This window comes from Notechis scutatus, chromosome 4, assembly GCF_049901735.1.
Source record: "Notechis scutatus isolate UNSWTSFEM ecotype Mainland chromosome 4, rNotScu1.2, whole genome shotgun sequence".
NCBI classification, from domain to species: domain Eukaryota; kingdom Metazoa; phylum Chordata; class Lepidosauria; order Squamata; family Elapidae; genus Notechis; species Notechis scutatus.
This window is the reverse complement of record NC_142012.1, coordinates 25,090,777-25,114,641: the sequence shown is the minus strand read 5'-3', so window position 1 is coordinate 25,114,641 and position 23,865 is coordinate 25,090,777. Positions and strand designations below refer to the sequence as shown.

Below are 23,865 nucleotides of genomic sequence, written 5' to 3'. Positions count from 1 at the left end.
TTCTGGGCTCCAGAGACTCTCTGGAAGCTGGAAACAGGGCCATTTCCAGCCTTCCCGAACTTTGAGAGACCATTTTTTTCACCCTCAACAAACCTCCAGGCGAGCTCTGCCCTTACCTGCATAGAAAATGGGCCACATGGGGGCTCCTGGGAGGAGCAGGGTGGGGTGGGCGGGCCAGCCAGGAGTGGGATTTGGTGGTTCTCCAAACTGCACAGAATCTTAGCTAGGGGCTCTCCCGACCCCCTGCGATCCCTCAGCAGCAGAGGTGGAATTCAGCAGGTTCTGACCAGTTGTGGAGAACCGGTAGCGGAAATTTTGAGTAGTTCGGAGAACCACCAAATACCAATCTCCAAATACTGGAGATTTTACAGTATCCTTCCCCTGCCACGCCCACCCAAGCGACGCCCACAGAACTAGTAGTAAAAAAATTGAACTCCACCACTGCCCAGCAGCCCACCCCTGGCTAGGGGTGTAGGGATGGTCATAGATTAGGCTTAAAAAAAACCCAAGATGGTTGCCACACAGTTGTGGTTCAAGCTCCACCTGTTTTGGATATGTGTTGCACATGATAAACAGGTGGAACTTGAATAACACCACTACAGACACCATCTTGCCTTTTCCAGCCACAGTTTGGGGAATCCCCCTGGAATGGCAGCCTGTGTCCCAAAGCTGCAAAAGCCCCACATGTTTTGGGAGTAATTTCTAGAGCAGGGCTGTCAAACTCCTGGCTCATGAGACAGATGCGTCACACGCTGGCCATGTCCACACCCGGTTTAGTGAAGCGGGAAAAGTCATGATACATCATATGACAATGTTGTGATGATGCAAATTTGACCCCCTCATACTCTAATGTTTTTAAGAGGGTTTAACACAGTTTCTCCCCCTTCTCCACCCCGGCCATTCTATATTATTTTGGTTGCAGTTTGACAGAATGGCTGCTGGGTGAAAAGCAAAATTAAGGATCACTTGGAGCACCTCTGTTACAGAACCTTGAAAAACCCCAAAATAGTTTTTGTCTCTCTTTGTCAAAGATTGGCTCCATAATGGAAAATTTAAAATCAATCACAAAAGAAAGCTGAATCTTCTAAACAGCAAACACTGGATTATATTGTATATTGTTTTCAGTTTTTATTACTCGGGGAGAAAATGCTAATAAATAAAATTAGCCTGTGGTAATGGTCTTCTGAAATGAAAGTTAGGACAGCAAAATGAAACTATAGTAAATACCATAATACTGTGAAGAATAAAAGATAGTTGGGCAGTGTTTATTTAAAACAAGGCTTTGTAATTTATAATCTCAAGGCTATTTTCCTCCCCCCCCCAAAAAAATCTTTTATGTAGCACCCAGGGTTCCTTTCAACATTAAAAATCAAATTGTATTTTTCATGTGACGCTGAAATGCACAATATACGCCATTAATATTTTTGTATTTTTCAGAACTGTGCTCATTTTTTAAGTGTGGTCCACAATATCAAGAATGTCATGTCCCCCAATATGTGCCAAATGTTCCTATGCATTAAACAATAAGGCAGCTTAAAATGTTAATTCTTTGCAATGACTCTTCTTTACCAATAGAGGCTGCTGTTAATACATAATGATAAAATGTAAGCTTGCATACTTGCAACGGTATGAATGTAATTTACTATTTTGATTTGTAATATTACAACTACTTAATATGTTTGTTCTTTCAGCAAGTGTGGAATAAAAAGTAGGAATAAATACAATTTTTCTTTGTATTATGTCTACCTTTAAATATTTATCAAAATACATTTTGATATTCTCAGGTTTTTGACATTGTGATTTCCCAAAGCAAAAACATGTATACAAAATACGAGCGTAGGGCAGAAATATATGCAATAGTACGGATGCTTATTAAAATTACAAAAATGTGTGTTCCTACATTTGTGAAGATTGTATTTATCTCTATATTGCAAAAAAGTGCGCACAAAATTATGTATCTTAGAAGAATAATTGCCCAAAACTGCATAAAATTTGAGGCAGGTTTTTACAGAGAATTGCAAACAAAATGAAAACATAAGATGAATTAAATTTAAAACTGGGTAACTAATAAACTGAGCAAGTTCAAATTTGCAGACGTATTCATACCTACATATTCCCCATATTGATTCTAGGTACCAGTGAGCACTTGAAGCCATGCAAAATGAACCACTGCAGGCGATTAAGCCCATCCTTTTTCCATGATTCAGTGTGATGTAATGAATAGAATGGAAAAACTTAGCTGTACAACCTAAAACTCTATTTAGAAGAGATAAACAAATTTTGAGATTTGTGTGTATGTGAATGTGTGTGTGTGGCCAGATTATCCTCCTACATCTGCAGACATCAAGCTACATTACAATGATTCAGACTAGTCTACTTAAGTAGAATAACAGAGATGACTTTGACAGAAATATGCAAGAACTGATACACAAGCAAAGGGGGCTGAAACATTATTTAAGTCTTGGAAAGCAAGGTGATATTTGGAAGCAACTCAGGAAAGCTTCTCCCCAATTCGTTGGCCATAAGGAGGAGGGGAGTTCAGGAACAATCAGGCTTCTATTATTAAATATGATGGGCCTTTACTGTAAAATCGTACCTTTTTTTTAATTTCATCTGTTACAAAATCTTACTCAGTGAAGTATAATTCTAATCTTCTTGCGTAGCTGTTTTTTTTCTGGTCTGATCTGTCTTGTGAGGCTGATAGTTTTGCTACACAACTGATTATTTCAGGGACTGGAAATACAACCCTCAGGTGTATTACCTTACTTATCTAAAAGCATCAAAACTTCTGATTAAATTATCAATCAATATTTATTATCAATCAGTGTCACAGAACAGCGAATAAAACAAAAAAAATCACAATTAAAGTAAAAGAGGAAGGCATAACATTCAAAAATATTCAAAAGAAGAAAGGAGATAATTACAGTGTACTGTACAAACTATAGAGCAGTGATGGCTAACCTTTTTGTTGTCATGTGCCAAAAATGTGCACGTGACATCATGTGCGCATGCTTGCATCCATAATGCAATGCACCCATAATGCGCATGCGACTCCCCCCATGCATGCATGTGTGACCCCCCCTTGCCCGATTTTGGGTCTAGTAGGCCTCCTTGGAGTAAAAATGGGGCGCGGGAGGCATCTCCCTCATGCGACCCACAACCCGTGCATGCACAGCAGAGACCTGAAAATCAGTTGGCCAGTGGGAGGTGCGCACGCATACATGGTGGAGCTAAGCTGGGGCGATGGCTCGAGTGCTTGCAGAGAGGGCTCTGCGTGCCACCTGTGGCACCCGTGCCATAGGTTCGCCATCATGGCTATAGAGCAATTCTTGGCTGTGGTCAGTGAAGTAAAATCAGATTGATCAGGTAGTAACAACTTAAGAATGATAGAACAACCAGGGTGTTTAGTGAAGAATGGAAATAATTCCTGCATAGAGAGGACAATATAAAATAACATGTTCCATTGCCTCAACTATTCCTCCACCAAAAAGGATGGGACACAAAAGGATGCTTTAGATCTTTCTTCAGTAATAGGTCTTAAGAGAAGGGCATTACATTTAATCAAGGATAAGCCTTTCTAAATTTTGGAACCATTATGAAGCTTAGGTATCTAACTGGTCAGAGAAAATATGCAGAATATTGTAGGTCAAAAATATTTTTCCATGTAGAACTGATGAATCTGATTGCAGTTCTGATTCAATGGCCCATTGTTTAAGATCGGCTAATGCATGTTCACAGCCTTTCAGGGTGAAAGTTGCCCAGGTCAAGCCATAGGACTGCAATTGAGTATTGTCTGGCACCAGGAAAAGTGAAAGTCATGATTAAAGGGGCCAAATCAGCGGGGGGGGGGAAGCAAGTTTGACCCACAAGTTTTCTATTTTAAGTAGGCCAGCTTCACGGCAAAATACCCCACTCAGAAGCTAGAATTGAAGTCTTTCAAGAGAAAGAAATAACCTGTAGTTGCCCAACTGAACTCCAAAGAGACGCTGGTCTCAGATCTTAGCTGAGAAAACTTGAATTGCTGCAGATATATTTGAGTTCCTTTGGAGAAGTGGAAAGATTGTAAAGTTGATGCTGTTTGTGTACATTTAAGTTGACATAATGGGACTTAAAGCAGGCATGGGATTTATGGTTGCCTGTCGCATGGAAAACAATATCCAGATATTTCAAGGTCTTAATTTGCTCCGCTGGATGACTGTTTGGTGTCAGACGTGTGCCTTGATTTCGGACTAATTAATTTCTAGCTGTTTTTCTCAGCTGTGCTCAGCTACTTTATATCGTGCCCATTTCAGAAAGATTAAATTATTTGTTTATAAAATTTTATCATAGCCTTTTTCATTGTTAAAATCCACAATCAAATGGCTGAAACTATTCAAGATTGTCCAAATGTGTGAGAGATCTTAGTGTTTGCCTATAAGATTATGATAATATGGAGGTGAGAGCTGGACATTAAAAAAATATATAAAAAAAATACAGGCTGATGCTATAGGACAAGGCCAAACACTTCTCTGTTGAGCGATAACAGCTTTTCAGGGTTCAAGATGAGACTTCTTAGATCAGGCCTGCTACCAAAGATTCTTTACCTGAACTTTCTGAATATGCATTTTCCTCCTGCCATAGATATAATCTTTATCAAAGCTATGGGTTTCTCAGTCACTTTCGAATAATAACTTTAGTCTGTCGGTCTCTCAACATTTTGTGATTTCTCCTGTCCTCCCTGGATCCTCCATTGGATTGTGCTTTTATTTTCTAACAGAATATATACATATTATCTAGGGTTTTTTTTTTTCTGAATAGAGGCAAATCCCTCCCTTTGGAATGGATTCTATGAAGTTTTATTTGGAAGGGCCTCCTGAACACATGGAATAATAAATATTTTTGTATAAAATATTCTTTTTCAGAGTGGCCAATATGTGGTTAAGTACAAACAGCAGTAATACTGGTAAAGGTAATGGAGATCCTATAATTTGTGAAAATGATAATTTTACATTTTGTTCAATTAAAATGTGAACAAATGTTCTAAGAGATTAGAAACATTTATAGGAACATTTAAGAATGACTAGCTAGCTATTTTCAATATATATTTCAATAAATTAAGGTATTTCAAAGTTGCCAGATCTGTCAAAATCTAAATGTAGTATTTCTGAAAATTACCATGTTGGTGAGATTTAAAAAAAAATCCTAAGAATTTTCATTAGGACCAAGACATAATTATATAAAGTTCGGCTACTTTGCATTTTCAAGCCAGGTTGCTATGTCATCTCGGTATTGTTTTAGCCATTCAATGTTGCTCTTTGTAGTTTCCAAAGCTTGTTTTCTTGATGCTTCTCCTGCTCCAGCATCAGGATATCTCTCAAAGAAATTTTCCATCTTAAGGAGATAAAACATGTGCAAATATTAATGACAGAGATAGAACGGGTTTCTCATTGTTTGACAGATCAAACAGTTTCGTGTATCTCCAGTTTGCAGAATTTTTCATAGATCTACAAGTCAATACTTAATTATCAAATATATTTTGTAAATAGGCTTTGAGCTTGGTTATACCTGGTTGGGTTGTTATGCATCTAGTTTAACACTATGCATTGGGTTTGGAATGGAGCCTAAATTCTGAAGTAGATCAGAATAATTCAAAACAGATTATAATTTACATGACATAGAGCAAACAATTTAGAGGTAAAATTTACTGGTTGAAAGAAATACCAAGGTGGGGAGAAGGAGGAGACCGAATTTAGTGACCAACATCTACAGCCTCTACTCAAAGTCACCCTTCCAATCATTCTGGTTCAAGTGACTCATGTCATCCTATCAGCAGAAATCTGAAGAATTCTTGAAGCCAAAGACAGCTTCTGTTTTATCATTCGCACCATCTGATTTTTACTAGACTTTCACCCTTACACATTGTTTGACAACGTTTGATGTGTTGTCTTAACTAGCTGATAGGAAAAGACCAATGAGCCAATCTTTTAGATACTGATGATTTTGAACATCAGATGCAAAAGGTGTGCATTATCAAATGTTACCATCATTAACTCCTCTGCTATCTGGCTGCTTTAAATTGTCCAAAGATATTCTTCATGGAAGTGCCATTTTCCTGCAAAATCACTCTCCCCTAAAACAAGGATCTTATACAACCTAAAGCTTTTTTTAAAAAGTAGCAAAACTTAAAAGTCCTTGAAATTGATTTCTAAATTTGACAGGACTCATCCCCTTGTAGTGGTCTAGCTTTTCTACAATTAATATTTTGTTCTGATTTTTTTAAAAAAAGAGTTACTTAGTTGCTAACATTCCTACTTTAAAAAAAAGGATAATATTTCTCAACCAGGAAATGTTTCAGAGCAGATAGACTATTCACAGACTATTCCAGTTTAGATCATTGGTGACACATTTCATGTGACATTATTAGGGAAGGACTAACTATGTATTCTGTAAACATTCTTGGTTATAACTTCCCATATTTCTTTTCTTTCTTAAGAACAGCTAATGAGTTGCTTGGTTTGGATTGTGCTAGTACTGCGGTATGTACAGGTCCAACTTTTGTTTCCATGTACGACTTCATTCTAAATTGCTTCCAACCTTAAACTGAGTCATACAACTTTCATAGAGACTATTTACAGGAAAACTAGAAAGAGTAGAAAAGAACAAGACCCCCTCTGACAAATGGGGAAAACAAACAAAAGTTACACATGAGCTAGGTGGCCATATAAGTCCTGCAAATAAATACATTTAGGATGGATTAGGAAACTTTATTGCCAGCAAGGACTACAAATTCTTTCTTTTTTCTTTTTTATTAACTTTTGAGGGTTGTAACAGACTTGAAAGCTTGTGGCTGGATATTAAATTTTTCCCTTGATTTGTTATTGTTTTATTTTACTTTGTTATGTTTGGTGGAGGTGGGGAGTTAGAGTTGATTGGCTTCTATTGCTCAGGCAGTCCTTTGGGGAAACAGTGGCCTTCTGTGCTAGCTATGAGCTGAAAAGTACTGCTGTATGTATTTCAGTATTTTGTTTGCCATCAAAAAATGATAGGAGCAATATTCCTTTTAGATTTCCATTACCAAGTTCTTGTTCTGGTTTTATCATTCTATTTAACGCTTATATACCTGCCCAATTTTATTTTGAAGAGTCAGGAGAATATACAGGCCCTGAAGACTATAACATCAGAACTCAGCAAACTTTTATGGGTTGCCTGTGCCACAATCAAGAAACCCCTCTTCTCTATCAACGTCCATCTTATTAAATAGATGCATCTAGAAGAGGAATGGGAAATAGCACCTTGGCATTTTTCATATCTAGAAAATTGGACAGCTGAGCAGTAGATAACCACATTGTGTCTTACCTGCCAAAGCTGGAGCTCTGTGTTAAATGTCCCTGATATTCTTGATATTAGGCGGCCAAGATTTCTATCATTAAGAGTGTATCTGTGAAAAAGAACATATTCATATTTGGCAATAGCAATAGCACTTAGACTTATATATATGCTTCATAATGCTTTACAGCCCTCTCTAAGTGGTTTACAGAGTCAGCATATTGCCCCCAACAATCTGGGTCCTCATTTTATCTGACCTTGGAAGGATGGAATCAAGCTTGAGACAGTTGAAATTGAACTGAATTGAACTGCTGGCATTTGGCAAAATTAACCTGCAATACTGCATTCTAACCACTGCGCCCACCACGACTCTTTGTACATCCTTATTTATGCAGGCAAAATGTGATGGCTACTACATATTGGTTTTCAAGACAAAACACTTAGTGGAAACAGAATCATCCTCATATCATCGTCTCTCAGCTTAATGGCCACTTCAGGGACTAAACCTAATTGGGATCCTCTATACTGCAGGAAGTAGACACGTTAATTTCCCATTGCCGTGTTCATGGCTATGTAGGAAATTGAAATTGCTTCCTTCCCCAGAGCAATCTGTAAGCAAAATAATGTCATGCTTACTCTTTGAGTTGATTGGACAGAACCTGCTATTAAACAAGCCTCCCTTGAGTTCCATAACCTACTGCAGGGCGTTCCAGAAGACCTTGTGTCCAGCCTCAAAATTGGAGAAAATATATGATTGGCAGGGGCATCGTATTTCCATAAGAGCAATGGAAGAGTCTCCTTCAAGCTAGAACCTGGGATGCAGCCAACAATTTCCTCCAACAATTTGCTGCCACAAGAGAAAATACTCTGGCTTGTTCTTGCTTTGATCGACCTTTTCTGTCCTTTGTTTTAATTCACCTTTTACATTTCCATAGACTATCAGAGTAGGAGAGTCCAGAGGCTATTCCAATCATAGATATAAGCACATTTTTTAAAACCCAGAATGTGAATAGGGGACATATGACCTCTGGACTTCTTCAGTTTTCTGTTCCAGCATGGGTCACCACAAATATCAGGCCTTGGAGATTCAATACTCTTTCAGCTTCATCTACATCAGGATCCCCAAACTTGGCAATTTTAAGACTTGTGGACTTCAACTCCCAGAATTCTCCAGCCAGCTATGTGAGTTGACGTCCACAAGTCTTAAAGTTGCCAAGTTGGAGATCTCTGATCTACATTGTTTCTTAATTATGTGATGCGAGAAGAGGCACCAAATGTCTTGAGAAAGTTCTGTATAAACATTATTTGTGCAAATAACAACCTAAAGGTGTGCTGTTTTCATAAAACAAAAAACAATAAAATGGAGGGAATTTATCTTCCAGCTTTGATGGCACATGGAGATGTTAAACTTTGATATCCTTCTGTTTAGGTTTTTTTTTCCCAACCAAAATCAAGGTGGATTCCAAAAGAGAGTGAACAGTACTTACCGTTTGACCAAATATTCCCAGTTGAGCCGTACCCAATCCCAAGCCATGGTTTTGCCATAACTATTAAAGGAGATGTATCTCAAGACAGTGAACACATCTTGACTTCTTATGAGAGTTGTATTCTTGATGCAATTTAAGAATCTAGAAACAAACAAGTAATTACATCTAATGATTAGCACTTCATTAGGATTGCATAGAAAATGAGATTTAAACTGCTTTTCTCAACCTAATTTACATGAAGTAAGAAACTTAAAACAAACAAACAAACTTCGGAATTCTTCCAGACATCAGTCAACAAAGATGAAAGGAGCATGTTGACTAGGATAGAAGCTTTAGACTAGACCTGCCTGATAGATTTCTGAATTAAATATGGCATTGGCTATGATTCAGGCACTGTCTTAATTCACTTGTGCCTCTTGGTTGTTTGAACAAAACAGTATCAGCATTCCAACAAATGAACTCCAACCCAATAAACTCTGAGACAAGCATTTCCTCAAAGTTCCATTTTATTAGAGTTGTTATATTGGCACATCTGGGAAAACCCAAATCTGAGATTTCCCAGTTTTCCCTTCCAAAAAGAAATTCAAAGATCCATCCCCTCCACCCACCAGTCCCTCATATGGCCCAATCAAACGTCGTCCCAACTGGAGACATTCCTCCAGGCACTCCTCTCCAGGTGCAGGATAACATGTCCTTGACTTCTGAGAAAGAATGTTGTTGAGTCTAATCTTCTATTCTCTATGAAATTCCCCCCTGCCAAATTCCCAGGCACTAAATGTGGCAACCTCAAAGCTTCCAAATAAAATATGGCTTCCAAGGCTGACAGCTAGCACTCTCTTTCAGTTCCAGTTTGCAAGATTATGGTGCTTATGGTGCTTTGGGGAAGGTTCCCATTATTTTGCTTGTCGATTAAAGAATCCCCTGATCAATTTCATGGAACTTAGTTCACAGGCAACAAAACACAGTAGTTCAAAACTACTGCTTTAGGCAACCCTGTGTATATGAAACCATAACCCATGCCCCCAGTGTAAAAACATTGGTAAAAGGATTTTTGCATTATATCTATTGGGAAATTAATCACAGATTCTTTTAAGAATCACTTTCTTCTTGCTAAACTTTTATGCCTACTAAGAATGCTCAGAACCTCTGCTTCGTGTTCCCCCACCAATCCTTTTGTTGTTGTTTAAGAACAGAAAATGAATACTTCTAATATAGAAAGTTAAAGATAATTTAAATAAACCTGTTCAGCAGAGTTATGTTTTTCACTGATGCCAGGCCATAGAGAAGTTTCTCCTTTTCTTGAGCTAATGTTGCAGTTGTGTACTTCTGAAACATATAATTCCAGGCTTGTTCGTCACCTGATTGCTGCATCCCAAAACGGTACACCAGGAGACGGATATTTACATCTAGTCTAACACAGAAGAGAATGATACTGTTAGTGAAAGAGGCCTATCTTCCATGCCACTTTGCTTAGGCACACCATCTGCATCTGCACATTCTGTAAGTATGAATAGTCACCTTGATCCAGTCATCCAAATCTTAAACTTTGAAGAGGCATTCCCCAAAGCTTCTGGGTCATCCATATTGCATGCAAATTCCAAAACAGTTGTACGAAGGAGGCTGGAGAAAAGGACAAAGGAAAACTATGTTTTATTTGCTTGAAATATGCTATAGTTTATGTATAGAATAGAGTAGAATTCTTTATTGGCCAAGTGTGATTGGACACACAAGGAATTTGTCTTGGTGCAAATGCTCTCAGTGTACATAAAAGGAAAGATACATTTGTCAAGAATCAAGAATCATCAGGTACAACACTTAATGATAGTCATAGGGTACAATAAGCAATCAAATCATACTAGGAAACAGTCAATATAAACTGTAAGGATACAAGCGACAAAGTTACAGTCATACATCCACAAGCGGGAGGGGATGAGTGATAAGGAGTGATGAGAAGATTAACAGTAATAGTAGTGCAGACTTTGTAATAGTTGAACAGTATTGAGGGAATTATTTGTTTAGCAGAGTGATGGCTTTCGGGAAAAAACTGTCCTAGTGTCTAGTTGTTCTGGTGTGCAGTGCTCTATAGCGTCGTTTTGAGGGAAGAAGTTGAAACAGTTTATGTCCGGGATGTGAGGGGTCTGTAAATATTTTCACAGCCCTCTTTTTGACTCGTGCAGTATATAGGTACTCGATTGGAGACACATTGGTAGTAATTGTTTTTTTCCGCAGTATTAAATTATATATACGAAAACATATTAAATCTACACACATTCAACCCTCAAACAGCAGTATTATATAGGACACATGGCAATCCATTTCTAAAAATGAGAAATAGGGTCTGAAAAGCAGGGGTAGAGTATAAGATAGGAACTGTTGTATGAGGGTGGAACCCCCCGCCACATAGTCTTTGTTCCTCTAGATCAGGGGTGTCAAACTCAAGGCCTAAGGCAGGGGTCCCCAAACTTGGCAACTGTAAGACTTGTGGACTTCAACTCCCAGAATTCTGGGAGTTGAAGTCCACAAATCTTAAAGTTGACAAGTTTGGAGACCTCTGGCCTAAGGGGTGCTTAGATCTGGCCCGTGGGGCTGCCCTGCAAACAGCAAAGGACTGGCCTGCAATGCCACTGCCAGCGAAAACGGGCTCCCAATCTCTGTTTTTGGCTGGGACGGCCTTCTGCAGCCCTCTGCCAGCAAAAAATAGAACTTGGGAGAGCCTCTGTTTTCTCTGGCAGGGGTTGCAGGAGGCCATCCCAGTCGAAAACAGAGATTGGGAGCCCGTTTTCACTGGCAGAGTTCTTCAACCACCACAGGCACCCCTGACACGAGTGACATCAAGCTGGCCATGACCACCCTGGCCACGCCCACCCCAGCCCCTCAAGGTCAAACACGACCCTCACACAGCCCTCAGTGAAATCAAGTTTGACACCCCTGCTCTAGATATTTTATACAGTACTTAGAAAAGCTTTTTTTCAGGCATTCAAGCTAATTATTTGTTCTACAGGAGTTCTAAAAGGGAAGGTATATTCAAATTAGATTGAATATACAGGTAGCTCTTGACTGACCGCCACAACTGAGCCCAACATTCATGTTGCTGAGAAATTTGTTGTGAGCTTTGCCCCATTTTATGACTTTTCCTGCCATGTCTGTTAAGTGAATCGCTGCAGTTGTTAAGTTAGTAACATGGTTGTTAAGTGAATCTGGCTTCCCCATGGGCTTTGCTTGTCAGAAGGTCTCAAAAGGAGATCCCAGGACACTGCAACTGTCATAAATATGAGTCAGTTATCAAGCATCCAAATGTAAATCATCTGACCCTGAAGATGCTGCAAGGTTATAAGTTTGAAAAATGCTCCCAAGTCACTTTTTTCAGTGCTGTTGTAACTTTGAACAGTCACTAAAGGAACTGTTGTAAGTCAAGGACTACCTGTAAATAAACCAGCTTATACAGTCCAGGACCTGAATAAAGCAAGCTCATACTGAGAGTTCTACTATTCAAGTAAACAAAAAGCCAGATCCCAGTTACAGATCTCTTGCTAGGCATATGAAGGTCAAGAGGAGAAAGAAATGGGAGCAGAAGCCAATAGACACACGCTATGCTGTCAATGGAAAGCTTGAAAACAATCCAATATTTGCTGTGTGATTCATCTGATCATGCAGATACTTTGGAAAATGAACAAAATGTTTACCACGTAAAGGAACTTTTGACACTGGAGGATACTGATTTGATTATTGCATCATATTCCTTCTAGAGAAATGTTAGATTATTGCATGCCCTATCATATTGTCCTAGGGTGGATCAAACACTATGGGAGACAGGTTTTGGGTCAATATTCATGATGAAATTGGGGAAAGGTTGATAGAACTATCAGTCAAAGAGAATTGTACAGTTACACCAATTGTGCTACACTCTTTTTACAGTGAAAAGATGTGGAAGCAAGACTAGAAAACACAAGGAAATTATCAATGAAAGAAACAGTGTCCAAACAGGACAGGGTAGTGTCTCATATTTTAAAAACATAGTACTCCTTATCTGGAAGCACTAAGCTTTAAGACTATCTTTAAACCTTCCCCCCAACTCACATTCTTTCTCTCTGTCTCATGCAAATGCAGATTAAAAAGCTGATTAGTACAGCTGTTTAGGGGTTTTTTTTTGTCTGTTTAACAACTAACAAGGGTGGCTGTCTTCCTCTAACATAAATAAGATGATTAAATCTCATTATGAACAAGATTTCATTTGTCTGTAACTTTGATCCTACAAATAAAGGAAGGGCTGATAAACATCAGTGGAGCGGGACATCTAAGGGCCATTTGAAAGATAACACGCAACATACAATGCTCCAAAGCAAGTTTGCATATAAGGCAGTAGAAACAAATGCTTCACCTCTTGATATGGTCCTCATCAGTCTCCCATTTCAGTTCACTTGCAATGGGCTTCACCAGGCTTCCAAAAAACCTCTGAAAACAGAAGCAATAATGGTTCATGTTGGAATCTCTACATATTAATCAGATTTAAATAGTCTAATTGTATTCAGGAAACATCTTGAAGTCATCAGCATTAAGCAGAACATCAGCAATAAACAGTTGATTTTGATTTCTCTACTATCAACATTAGTATTCTCTACAGCAGGAATTTCCAAACTTGGCAACTTGTGGATTTCAACCCCCAGAATTCCTCAGCCAGCAAAGCTGAGGAATTCTGAGAGTGGAAGTCCATAAGTCTTAAAGTTGCCAAGGTTGGAGAGCCCTCCTCTACAGTATATTAAATATTATGGTAGGAATTTGATTATGGTTGAAATGGATGAGTTTCTGTTATCACTATGGCAGTTCATCAAAAAGAACATTATTTTGAATAGATGAGAATGAGTACAGTTAAAATAAGGTTCTTTTATGGGCTAATCCGAGGCCATAAAACTAGAGACTTTGCAGTAAGTGGACTTTTGACAGGGACTGGAAAGTCACTAGAAGAGGCCAGGCGTCAGGAAGCAAAGTAGGTTATTGTTTATCCTACTGTCATTGTGTCTAGCCAGATAGCCTTCCCACTGCATGCGTTTCAACTCCGCTACTATTGTCACAAATGTCTGCATTCTGTTGGGTAAACAACATTGTTCCAATGAAATCAGATTGCTGTTTCCTTGAGAGGATGTAATATTAAATCTCTCTAACAACTGGTTATTTATATGTGGGAATGACCCTAGCATCATAGAAAAGGCAACTTTCTAGAATTCCAAAACTTAAGTAATTAACTCATTCTTAAGTCTAAAATTACAGAATAGCATACACGTTTTTATATTCTCCACAAACCAGCTTAGGTTTTTATATTTTCAAGAAAATATCCTTCCTTCCTTCCTCCCCTTCCCTCCCTCCCAGTCATTCTTCCCTCCCTCTTCTCTCTCCTGTAAAATTATTCCTAGTTCAGTTGTGTATCTTCTTTCTATTTATGCTTTCAAATATCAAGGCCATGAATTTATTTATTTATTTTTAAAAATGGGAGATCCTACCCTCCTATTTCTCCATTTCTATCAATATCACCCAGGGGTGGAATATGACAGGGTTAACTACCGGTTCGGTTCGGGATTTACGAGGTTCAATGATTTATGATGTGCTTCCTTGCATGCTGCAAACTGCATGCCTGTAAATCGTCATCAGTACGCTGCGTGCAGAGAAGCAGCCTTTGAAACAGCCCTCGTTTCCTGCTTTTTTAACCACAGCTGTGCCTTGTTTGTCAGCTGAAGTTGAAAAATCAGGAAATAAAGATCAGGTAAGAGCCCAGGTGGGCAGGTGGACAAAAACATCAGCAGACATACAACTGGTTCTATGTCTGCTGCTCTTCAGAGCAACCAGTTCTACAGAGGTGGACAGAACCGGTAGAAACCCACCCCTGATATCACCCATTTCAGAGAGCCTTTGTAGAAATATCAATGCAAATTTGAAATTCCTTGATACAAACCAATTTATTCACTGGCCACCTGTCCCTGCTTTGCCCCAGATTATATCTACATGGAGGCACATAGTTCAAAAAGAAAGCAAGTCCTCTTCCTCCTTTTTCCTGCTGAGGAAGAGTTCTCCAAAACGCTTCAGAACTGAAAAGCTTACATGCTGCTTTTGTGACTTTGATGTGGTATCGTACGAGTCTTTTTTTTTTTTTTTTCCCCTGTGGGGCTTATAGAAGTGATAGTGGGGGAGAGTGAGACTGACACACAGGCAACATAAAGGTAATCTTGCTTCCCTGCCTTTCACATGTCAAGTATCCACACTCCATAATTACACCCTCCGTTCATAAGAGAGAAAACCTGATGGGTTTAGAAGGAATGTCTAGATTGGTATAAGTACCACAAACACTTCTAAAATTTGATAAATTTGGGACAGATAGACCTTCTGAACAGGAACCCTCCATAGCGTGACACTTTATTTAACTTGTAATATACATTTCAGACAGGGGTGGACTTCAAAATTTTTAGCAAAGGGTTCTCTGCCCGATTGCTGGGTGGGCATGACCATGGTGGGTGTGGCCTAGTCGGCCTCCTGCACCATGGTGGTGGTGGGCATTTTTGCCCTCCCCGGACTCTGGAAGCTTTCTTCGAGCCTCCAGGAAGAGGCTGTTTTCACCTTCCCCGGGCTCTGGAGACTCTGGAAGCTGGAAACGGGCCCATTTTCGGCCTCCTAGAGCCTCTGTGCATGCCCTGCACTTACCTGTATCCAAAACGGGCCACGTGGGTACTCCTGGAGGGGACAGGGTGGGTGGGTGAGGCCAGCCAAGAGTGGGATTTAAACTGCACGGAATCTTAGCTAGGGGCTCTCCCAAATCTCTGCAACCCCCCAGCAGCCCACACTTGATTTCAGAAATGCAGTAAGACTTCAAAAAACAAAAAACAAAAACCCACGACTCCATATTGATGAAGTCAGTTCTTCAGCATTACCGCAGAAGACAAATTAATGTGAGGACTATTGTTGTTTTCATGGTATATTCAATTTCACAGGAACTTTACCTGAAATTTGGGATAGAGTGTCTTATCATCTTCAATCATGTGTCCAATATAGGATACTGCTACTACAGCCCTTTGCCATGGTATATATTCTTTCTCGTCTACCAGATATTTTGTAAGATTTAATGCATCAGCATACTTGAGAAGTCCAGCTCTAAGGGGGAAATGAAGAGCAAGGAAAATGAAGAAACCTCTTAGGAATTAAATCCGATGGACTGTCACTTATTTATTAATTAGTTATTTAGTTATTGTTGTTGTTATTCGTTAGTTGTTATTCTATCCATGTGCTGTCCAGACAGTTTAGAGTTAATGGGATTTGGGATAGTTAGCTAGGATTTGACACCTGTCCCCTTAAAGGAATGCATCATGGTAAATATAGTTAAGGAATCCTGGGAAATGTAGTCCATGTCATGTGGTCACATGTGCAATCCTGATTGGTCACTAAATTGACCCTTGTTGGGTTGGGGGAGGCTCCCTCACTCTTGCCTGAATCTATTACCATGTGACTGCTTCAATCATCATGGGGTTGAGACCTTATTATCTTTCTACACCACAATTCAACTATGCAAAGAATTGGACCTTAGATGCATCTCGACATAACTGTGAGTCACCTTGAGGATACCTAATATAATAAAAAAAAACTTTGTATGGAAGAATTTGTACAGTTATTCTATCTGTCTTTATATTCAGCAAGTGAATCATAAGACAGAATAGTAAATGATATTAATCTTTCTATCCCATATTTCATCCCATAGTCACAGAGGCAGGGGTAAAGCTGCCACCATGAGGCTGTGTTCAGGTGATCCATAAGCCAGTACATAGTGTTTGATGATCCATTCATCAATTTATATAAAATAGATTAAGAGTTCTGCAATAAGAATAAAGTCACATGTAGCTTACAGTATGTACTATACATTTTGGTATGTTTGTACAGAGAGCAGCGGCACAAAATTTTGAAGATCTGACTAATAATAGTATTCCAAATTCAACCTCAGTAAGTACTTACTTTCCAGATTCACTGATTCTAAAATTCATGGAGTATCTATACTGCAAAATCCAACAATAAATAATGGTGTCTGTTTTCTCAAAAAAAAAAAAGCTTGGGAATTAAGTATGACAGTGAGAGAATAAATGAAGGAATGAAAGGACATTTGTAATTACTCTGTAGTAAGTTCCTCCGTGTCCACTGGATATTACCACAAAGTAAATGTGCACAGGATTGCAACCTTAGCAACAAGAAGATGAATTGTAATATACTGTATTTGCAGGTGTCAGTTCACATATGGTTCTTGAGGTAATATTCTGTTAATTAGCTAACTTTTAATATAGCATCAAACAAACTGTGTGTTTCATTAATTTAATTACGAGACCTACCTGGCCAATGCAAAAGCATCATCTATAAAACCAGCACGATCAGCTAGACTAAAATTCTAAGAGTGGAGAGAAAAAAGAAGAAGTAGTTGACATCAGATGGATACAAATAAAATATAGTGAATCATCATCTCCAAAACTGAACCAACGATTAATTTCAGCAGACTGACCTGGTAGTCTTTCATCATAATATCAGCTAAATCACGCCAGACTTGGGGTTCATAATTTACACGATAAAAACCAACATGATTCTTGTTTATTTTCAAGAAAGAATTGGGAGGAAGATCACTGGGTCGTAGAATAGTAATTCCTGTGGTGGTATCAACAACAAAAAAGTAGGGAATAAGTTATAAATGTGTTACAGTGGTATAAAATATCTTCCCAAAAGACAAACTTTAGGAAAAGCCAAAACTGATACAACATTGACTTTATTTAAAAGGACTATTTTTTAAAATGCAGAGAGAGATATATATATCCAGAGAGAATTATTAGGAGGAGTTTAACATTTTTGCTGACTTCACCACTTTCTTTCCAAGAAACAGGAGGAAACAGTAAAATCTTCTATAATTCTCACCAGGATCTCAGCAAAAGTGAAAAAGCTAAAATCCGCTTGCAATGTGTCTAATTATTACAAGCCCCTACTTATTCAGCCTCTACAAGGTTCATTTCACATCTCATCTATTTTGAGTCTCTGGATGTGGGCAGCTGATCAACTGAATTGTAGAGATTTATGGGAGTTTTCACAGAATTAGAAACCACATCTAGTTATTGTTTGTCCTCTAACATTTTTTTTTCAGCAGAACTGCAATGCAGTTACCTCCAACCCTACTCCATCTTTACTGTGTAGAGCAGGGGTGTCAAACCCGCGTCATTGTGGTATCATCATGTGACGGATCGTGACTTTTTCCCCCTTCGCTAAACCAGGCGTGGCCATGGCCAGTGTGTGACGCATCCGGCCTGTGGGCCACAAGCTTGATACCCCTGGTGTAGAGCATTCAAACAGTGTGAAGGAAGAGTCCTTTCTTTAGACTAAGAAGACTGGGTTCACACAATCTACTAGCCTAAACCAAAAGAAGCCTTTGATAGCTATTGTTCTTTATGAGAATTCAGCCCATGTTTTTTGCATGTTGTACAAGTTGAGTCATCACTGTTTAGTCATTGAATAGCATGTTGAATTACCCTAAAATGTGGCTGGAAAGAAAATGATTTAATTTTGCTGATTATTGAAGTGCAGGTAAACTGATATTATATGACAGACATTTAAAAAAAGAAAATGGTTGCCTGCTAAGTTCATAGGGTAGGTAGTATGTAATTTGACCATGGTGTGGTTTATTAAAACAAAGAATAACAACCAGAATGCATTCACTTTAAGTTAGAAAGTATGTAATTCATCCACAAATCAATATGGTGGTACATCAGTAATTTCTCATTTTCAGATTAGCCATCTTCGTGGCCAAAAATCAGGGATTATTTTGCAACACCTCCTGCAGCGGCCAAATTGGACTAAAAATCATATTATATTTTGAGCCCATGCATACACACAGACAGGGTGGACTATATTCTATCAGGGGAAGGGAACAGAATTCTACCCCAAACCATTCAACACAGTGATGGAGAAATGGGGTGCAACCACCTAGTCTAAGCGGTTTTTCCTGACTTGCACTTTTCACATTGCATAGAATGCAAGTAAAGATGGTTCCTTCTTTCCCTGCATCAGAGAGGCATTTGAGTGGATAGAGTTGACCTAACCAGTTTAGGGTGTGAGTAATAGTTGTTATTTTTCCACTCTGTGACCACAGACATGAAAACAATTGTGACCATCAAATAGTCAGGAAAACAATTGTGCCCTTTTTCCCCTCACATTCCCTGCAAAAACAAAGTCAGAACCACAGATAAAATCAAACAGTAAAAGCAATAAATATTTTTTTAGAGTAGGGTTTCTGAAACAGCTATAAAGAGATAAATGGACACTATAAGCATGTTGTTATGCCAGCCTGCATTCCTAGCTTGTCAAACTGGGAATACACATTTTCCATGTTAAGCAGAATCAGCATTGAGGGAGGTATTTTTTTTCCTGTCACTTACATGCCCCAAAATACTCTCTCTTTGCTATATTTAGGAGGATTTGAATCCTTAAGAATAAAGAGAAAAAAAGAAGCTGCTTCATCTGAACAGGGAAAAAATAGTAGAGAATGTTTGCAGGAATTGGGTATGGCCAGTCTAAAGAAAAGGACTAGGGGAGACATGATAGCAGTATTCCAGTATTTGAGGGGCTGCCATAAAGAAAAGGGTGTCAACCTATTTTCCAGAGGACCAGAAGGCAAGACAAGAAACAATGGATGGCAACTAATCAAGGAGAGAAGCAACCTGGAATTAAGGAGCAACTTCCTAACAGTGAGGACAATTAACCAGTGGAACAGCTGGCCTTCAGAAGTTGTGGGTGCTTCAACACTGGAGGTTTTTAAGAAGAGACTGGACAGTCACTTGTATGAAATGACATAGGATCTCCTGCTTGAGCAGGGGGTTGGACTAGAAGACCTCCAATGTCCCTTTCAGCTCTATTCTGATTAATTGATTGATTGAATTGAATTGATGATTGTTGTAACTACCAGGAGGCACTTGTGAGTAGGGCATGCATATAATTTCAAGACAGACAGACAGCAGAAAGATGAAGGAAAGGAAAGGACTTTTCATCAAAATTCAATTTGTTTCTGCAGAAATAGGTAAAAATATTACACAGGAAATCTGTATTAAACAATTCTGATGTATGTGTGGATTAGTATATATGTTTCCCAGCTATATATTTTGAATAAAGTTGATAAACATGACTTTATTTTTCCATGTTGAATTTGGAACAGTGCAAGATTGAGCGGAGTATGAAACTAGCCGTTTGTAGCAGATCAGCGCCATCTTGTGGTGTCACTGGAATATGCATATTGTTTTGTAACGTCTCCTCCTCCTCCGCATTTAAGCATTTTGGAAGTATCTGTTTTATCAAGCCCATCTCTCCCTTTCCCTTTCTAAAGAGACAATGGTGTTAATATTTGAAGTATAAATATGTTTTGTGTTTGATCGTTTTATTTTATTTTAATAAAAAAGTACTTCTGTACTAAGAACAGGCAGTATGTTTTGTGTTTGATCATTTTATTTTTTTTAATAAAAAAGTACTTCTGTACTAAGAATAGGCAGTATCAAAGACCGTAATTAAGGGTGGGGGGGAAATTAAACAAGGCGCTTCATGGAAGATCAATAGTTATAGCAGCAACGCCCCAAAGCAAGAAATTGGTTGTGTAACCCAGAGGACTGAAGCCCTATATCTTACAGGGCCAGACATCCTTATAAGGTGACTTTTCTCACATAATCTTGTTGTAGAAAGAATAATTATTAACAACAAGCAGCAAAGTAGCATAGATCCAAGCCATACAGAATCTTAAGGATTATAAGCTGAGCTTTGTCATCCGTCCATAAATAAATGATTAATCTGTGTAGTATTTCTAGTACTGTTTGGAGACTAGCATGACTGCTAAATTCTGTATTCCATATTCAGGACAGTTGTGTTGTTCTGTATTCACTGAAAATTTCAAACTAGACACATAACAAGTCCTATATAAGGCACACGACATTATTAAGACATGTAAGAAATGGTCAACTCTACCAAGAATTATGAAGCAGCCAACTGAGTCTACAGGCCAGCATGGACAATGATTATAGTGACTACCTTCTACAATCCTTCATTATGCCTAAGGGGAGTCCCTGGTCTTTTGAATTTTGGAGTGATTTGTCGCCTTAACTGGTTATCCTATATATTGCAAAGCAATTCATTGAGAGATGGATAGGGTATCTGACTGCATAGACAGTTATCAATTATATCTCAAAAATTTTCAGTCAAATATTTTTAAAGGCTGTAGAGTTGTGACATTTGCTGTCACCTGAGAAGGAACAGTGAAAAGAACAATCTTTCTTCTTCGTAATTCAAGTGGTGCATTTTCTTGGGCAACCTTGCTCTTTCAAAAAAAAAAAAAAAAACTCCTATCAAGTTAATGCCACTTACTCTGATTTTTCTAGGCTTGGAAACCAAGTTGGATTTGGCCTGGTTATACCTAAATGGGACATCACGAAGGAGAGACCGGAACTCGAGAAAACAATTCAGAGGAAAGCAATGTCAAACCACTTTGGTATCAGCCCTCCATGGATGTGATTTAAGAAAAATTTTACTTTGTGGATAGTTACCCTCCGTTAGTTTTGATTACCTGCTGATTCTGATTTATTGTAGAATGTTATACTTGATGTATTCCCTGCTTCCCATTTCACTGGAATATTCCACTTGTAACTGAAAATTCAGAAAGGAGACATATTTTTTTAAAGAATTTTTATAATGATCAAAATTTGGACGCTTGGCAACTGATTCATATTTATGACAGTTGTAGTGTCCTGGAGTCAAGTGATCACTTTTTGTAACCTTCTGCCAACCACACTCAAAGAGGAAGCCAGATTCACTTTACAATCATGTTATTAACAATTGTAGTGATTCACTTAACAACTGTGGCCAGAAAAGTCATAAATGGGGCAAACGTCATTTAACAGCCATCTCGCTAAGCAACAGAAATTTTGGGCTCAATTGTGGTTGTAAGTCGAGGACTACCTGTATTCTATACTTGCTCAGCTATAGAAATTAGCAACAGTTCCAGAGCTGAAGAAGCTTCTTGGATGAGAAACAAAACATCTTCAAAGAAAAAACAGAAAGTCCAGTTGCCTCTTGAAAAAGCATGTTTGGGACACTTCACAGTGCTTCACACAGCCCCTGTTTTTTTTACAGTGTCAGCATATTGCCCCCAACAATCTGGGTCCTCATTTTACCCACCTCGGAAAGATGGAAGGCTGAGTCAACCTTGAGCCTGATGACATTTGACCTGCCAAATTGCAGTCAGCCGGTAGTCAGCAGAAGTACTCTGTAGTACAGCATTCTAATCACTGCACCACCATGGCTCATTTTACTATTTTATTATAATATCAATTATCTATGTGAGAAGAACTTGGTGAAGACCATTGAGAAAACAAACTTTCCCAGTCTAGCAATATCATATCAAACTGTTAGACAGAAGATACCTCAATTGAGAAGATGGCTTGGAGGGATCTGCTTTGGGATCCAATAGAAAACGTTGCTGTGTGACTGTTGAGCTTGAATTAACGTTCAGCACAGGATAACCCATCTGCCTGGTCCATGTGTCCATCACTTCTTTGACAGGCTTCCCACTTACCTAAAAACAACAATAGATGGTCATGCTGGGAGAGTCTTCAATACCAAAAGTAGAGATGATATCAATTTTCCAGGAGGGTTTTGAGCAGTTCATTTATTTGCAATGGATATTAAATTGTAGCTGGAGTTGTAGTGGCATATCTTGTGCTAATGCACATTTTGTTGCCTTTGATTGGCTTCTCAGCATATTTTTAAGATAATCATTTGGTCTTCCAATCAAACTTTGTATTTGGTTAGTACCACAACATAATGGATACAACATAATTGAGGTTCAATCTTTGGTACTTTTTCTCTGAGTCTTGCTTTGCTATTTCAGTTTCTTTACTTTACAAATCTAGCCAGATAAATTTGGCAGTTGCAAATTGCTATTAGACTCATTAATTCATACTTGTTTAATTTATTTGTGCTCTTCTTGTCTTTTCCTAATTGTGCCATCACAACAACATAAAAAGCATGATTAATGCTAAATTATTATTTCTTCCCTGATGCAAGCTCAGATGCTGTTAGTGAAAAGTATAGACTTACTGGAGAGAAAGAGAACATACCTCTTCCATTGCTTTCCAGAAATCGTCTGTTTTTGCATTTTTAAAATAATGGTCTGTTAGGTATTTCTGTGGGAGAAGAGAAAGTGATTGCATAAGGTTACAAATTCTAAACATTAGCATTTACCATAATATTTACAACGTTATAGTGATTGCTATAAGAACATCTTTCTTTAACTTGTCATTCTCCAGATCACTCTTTGATCATGGTACATGGCTTGGTGCAGCATACAAATTCTATACAAGTACACTCTACACAAATAAAGCACACCACAAAGGCAGCCAAATAAGTCTCCAGTGCTCATTTGTTTTCTAAAAAAATCCAGTTCTGATTTTAAAGCTCCAGGGCAATTCATCACATCCCACTAAACACCCAAGAAGATCCAGAGGGCTGCAAGTCCTACCTGTCAATGAATACTTCAGCTTCAACCATAACAATACAAGAGCACACAATAGATACAAACTCAAGGTAAACTGCATCAAACTTGATTGCAGGAAATATGACTTTAGCAACAGAGTGGTCAATGTTTGGAATACTCTACCTGGTTTCTTCCGCAAACCCCAAAACTTTAACCTTAGACTGTCTACTATTGACCTCACCCCTTTCCTAAGAGGTCTGTAAGGGGTGTGCATAAGCGCACCAACGTGCCTACCATCCCTGTCCTATTGTTTCTTTTTATTTTTCTTATAAGTATCCATTTCATGTATTCATAACTATGTTTATACTTATACCTGTTATCTTATAATTGATTGACAAAAACAAACAAACAAACAAACAAACAAACAAACAAATAAATAAATAAATAAATAAAATTTTAAAAAAATAAATAAATAAGTTTCCACTCTGATATATAAGATATGGGTGTACAATGCTGTGTTTCTAAAAACCCATTTTGCAGGATGCAAAATAAATTATTTATGTC

The 23,865-nt window shown here is 38.4% G+C and overlaps 1 protein-coding gene across 1 annotated transcript in view; it reads right to left on the bottom strand.

Moving 5' to 3' along the window:
* Positions 1-2,792: 2,792 nt before the first annotated feature.
* The window catches only part of ENPEP (glutamyl aminopeptidase), a 47,664-nt gene continuing 26,591 nt past the window's right edge, over positions 2,793-23,865 (bottom strand). The window contains exons 9-20 of the mRNA XM_026668691.2: positions 22,946-23,011; positions 22,250-22,401; positions 21,394-21,473; positions 17,314-17,453; positions 17,147-17,202; positions 15,776-15,926; positions 13,171-13,244; positions 10,311-10,412; positions 10,033-10,203; positions 8,793-8,933; positions 7,336-7,417; positions 2,793-5,370 (exon numbers count right to left, since the gene is read on the bottom strand). Coding sequence (XP_026524476.2) covers positions 5,227-5,370; positions 7,336-7,417; positions 8,793-8,933; positions 10,033-10,203; positions 10,311-10,412; positions 13,171-13,244; positions 15,776-15,926; positions 17,147-17,202; positions 17,314-17,453; positions 21,394-21,473; positions 22,250-22,401; positions 22,946-23,011 — 1,359 coding nt within the window. The 3' untranslated portion in view covers positions 2,793-5,226. The remainder of the gene's footprint in view (positions 5,371-7,335; positions 7,418-8,792; positions 8,934-10,032; positions 10,204-10,310; positions 10,413-13,170; positions 13,245-15,775; positions 15,927-17,146; positions 17,203-17,313; positions 17,454-21,393; positions 21,474-22,249; positions 22,402-22,945; positions 23,012-23,865) is intronic.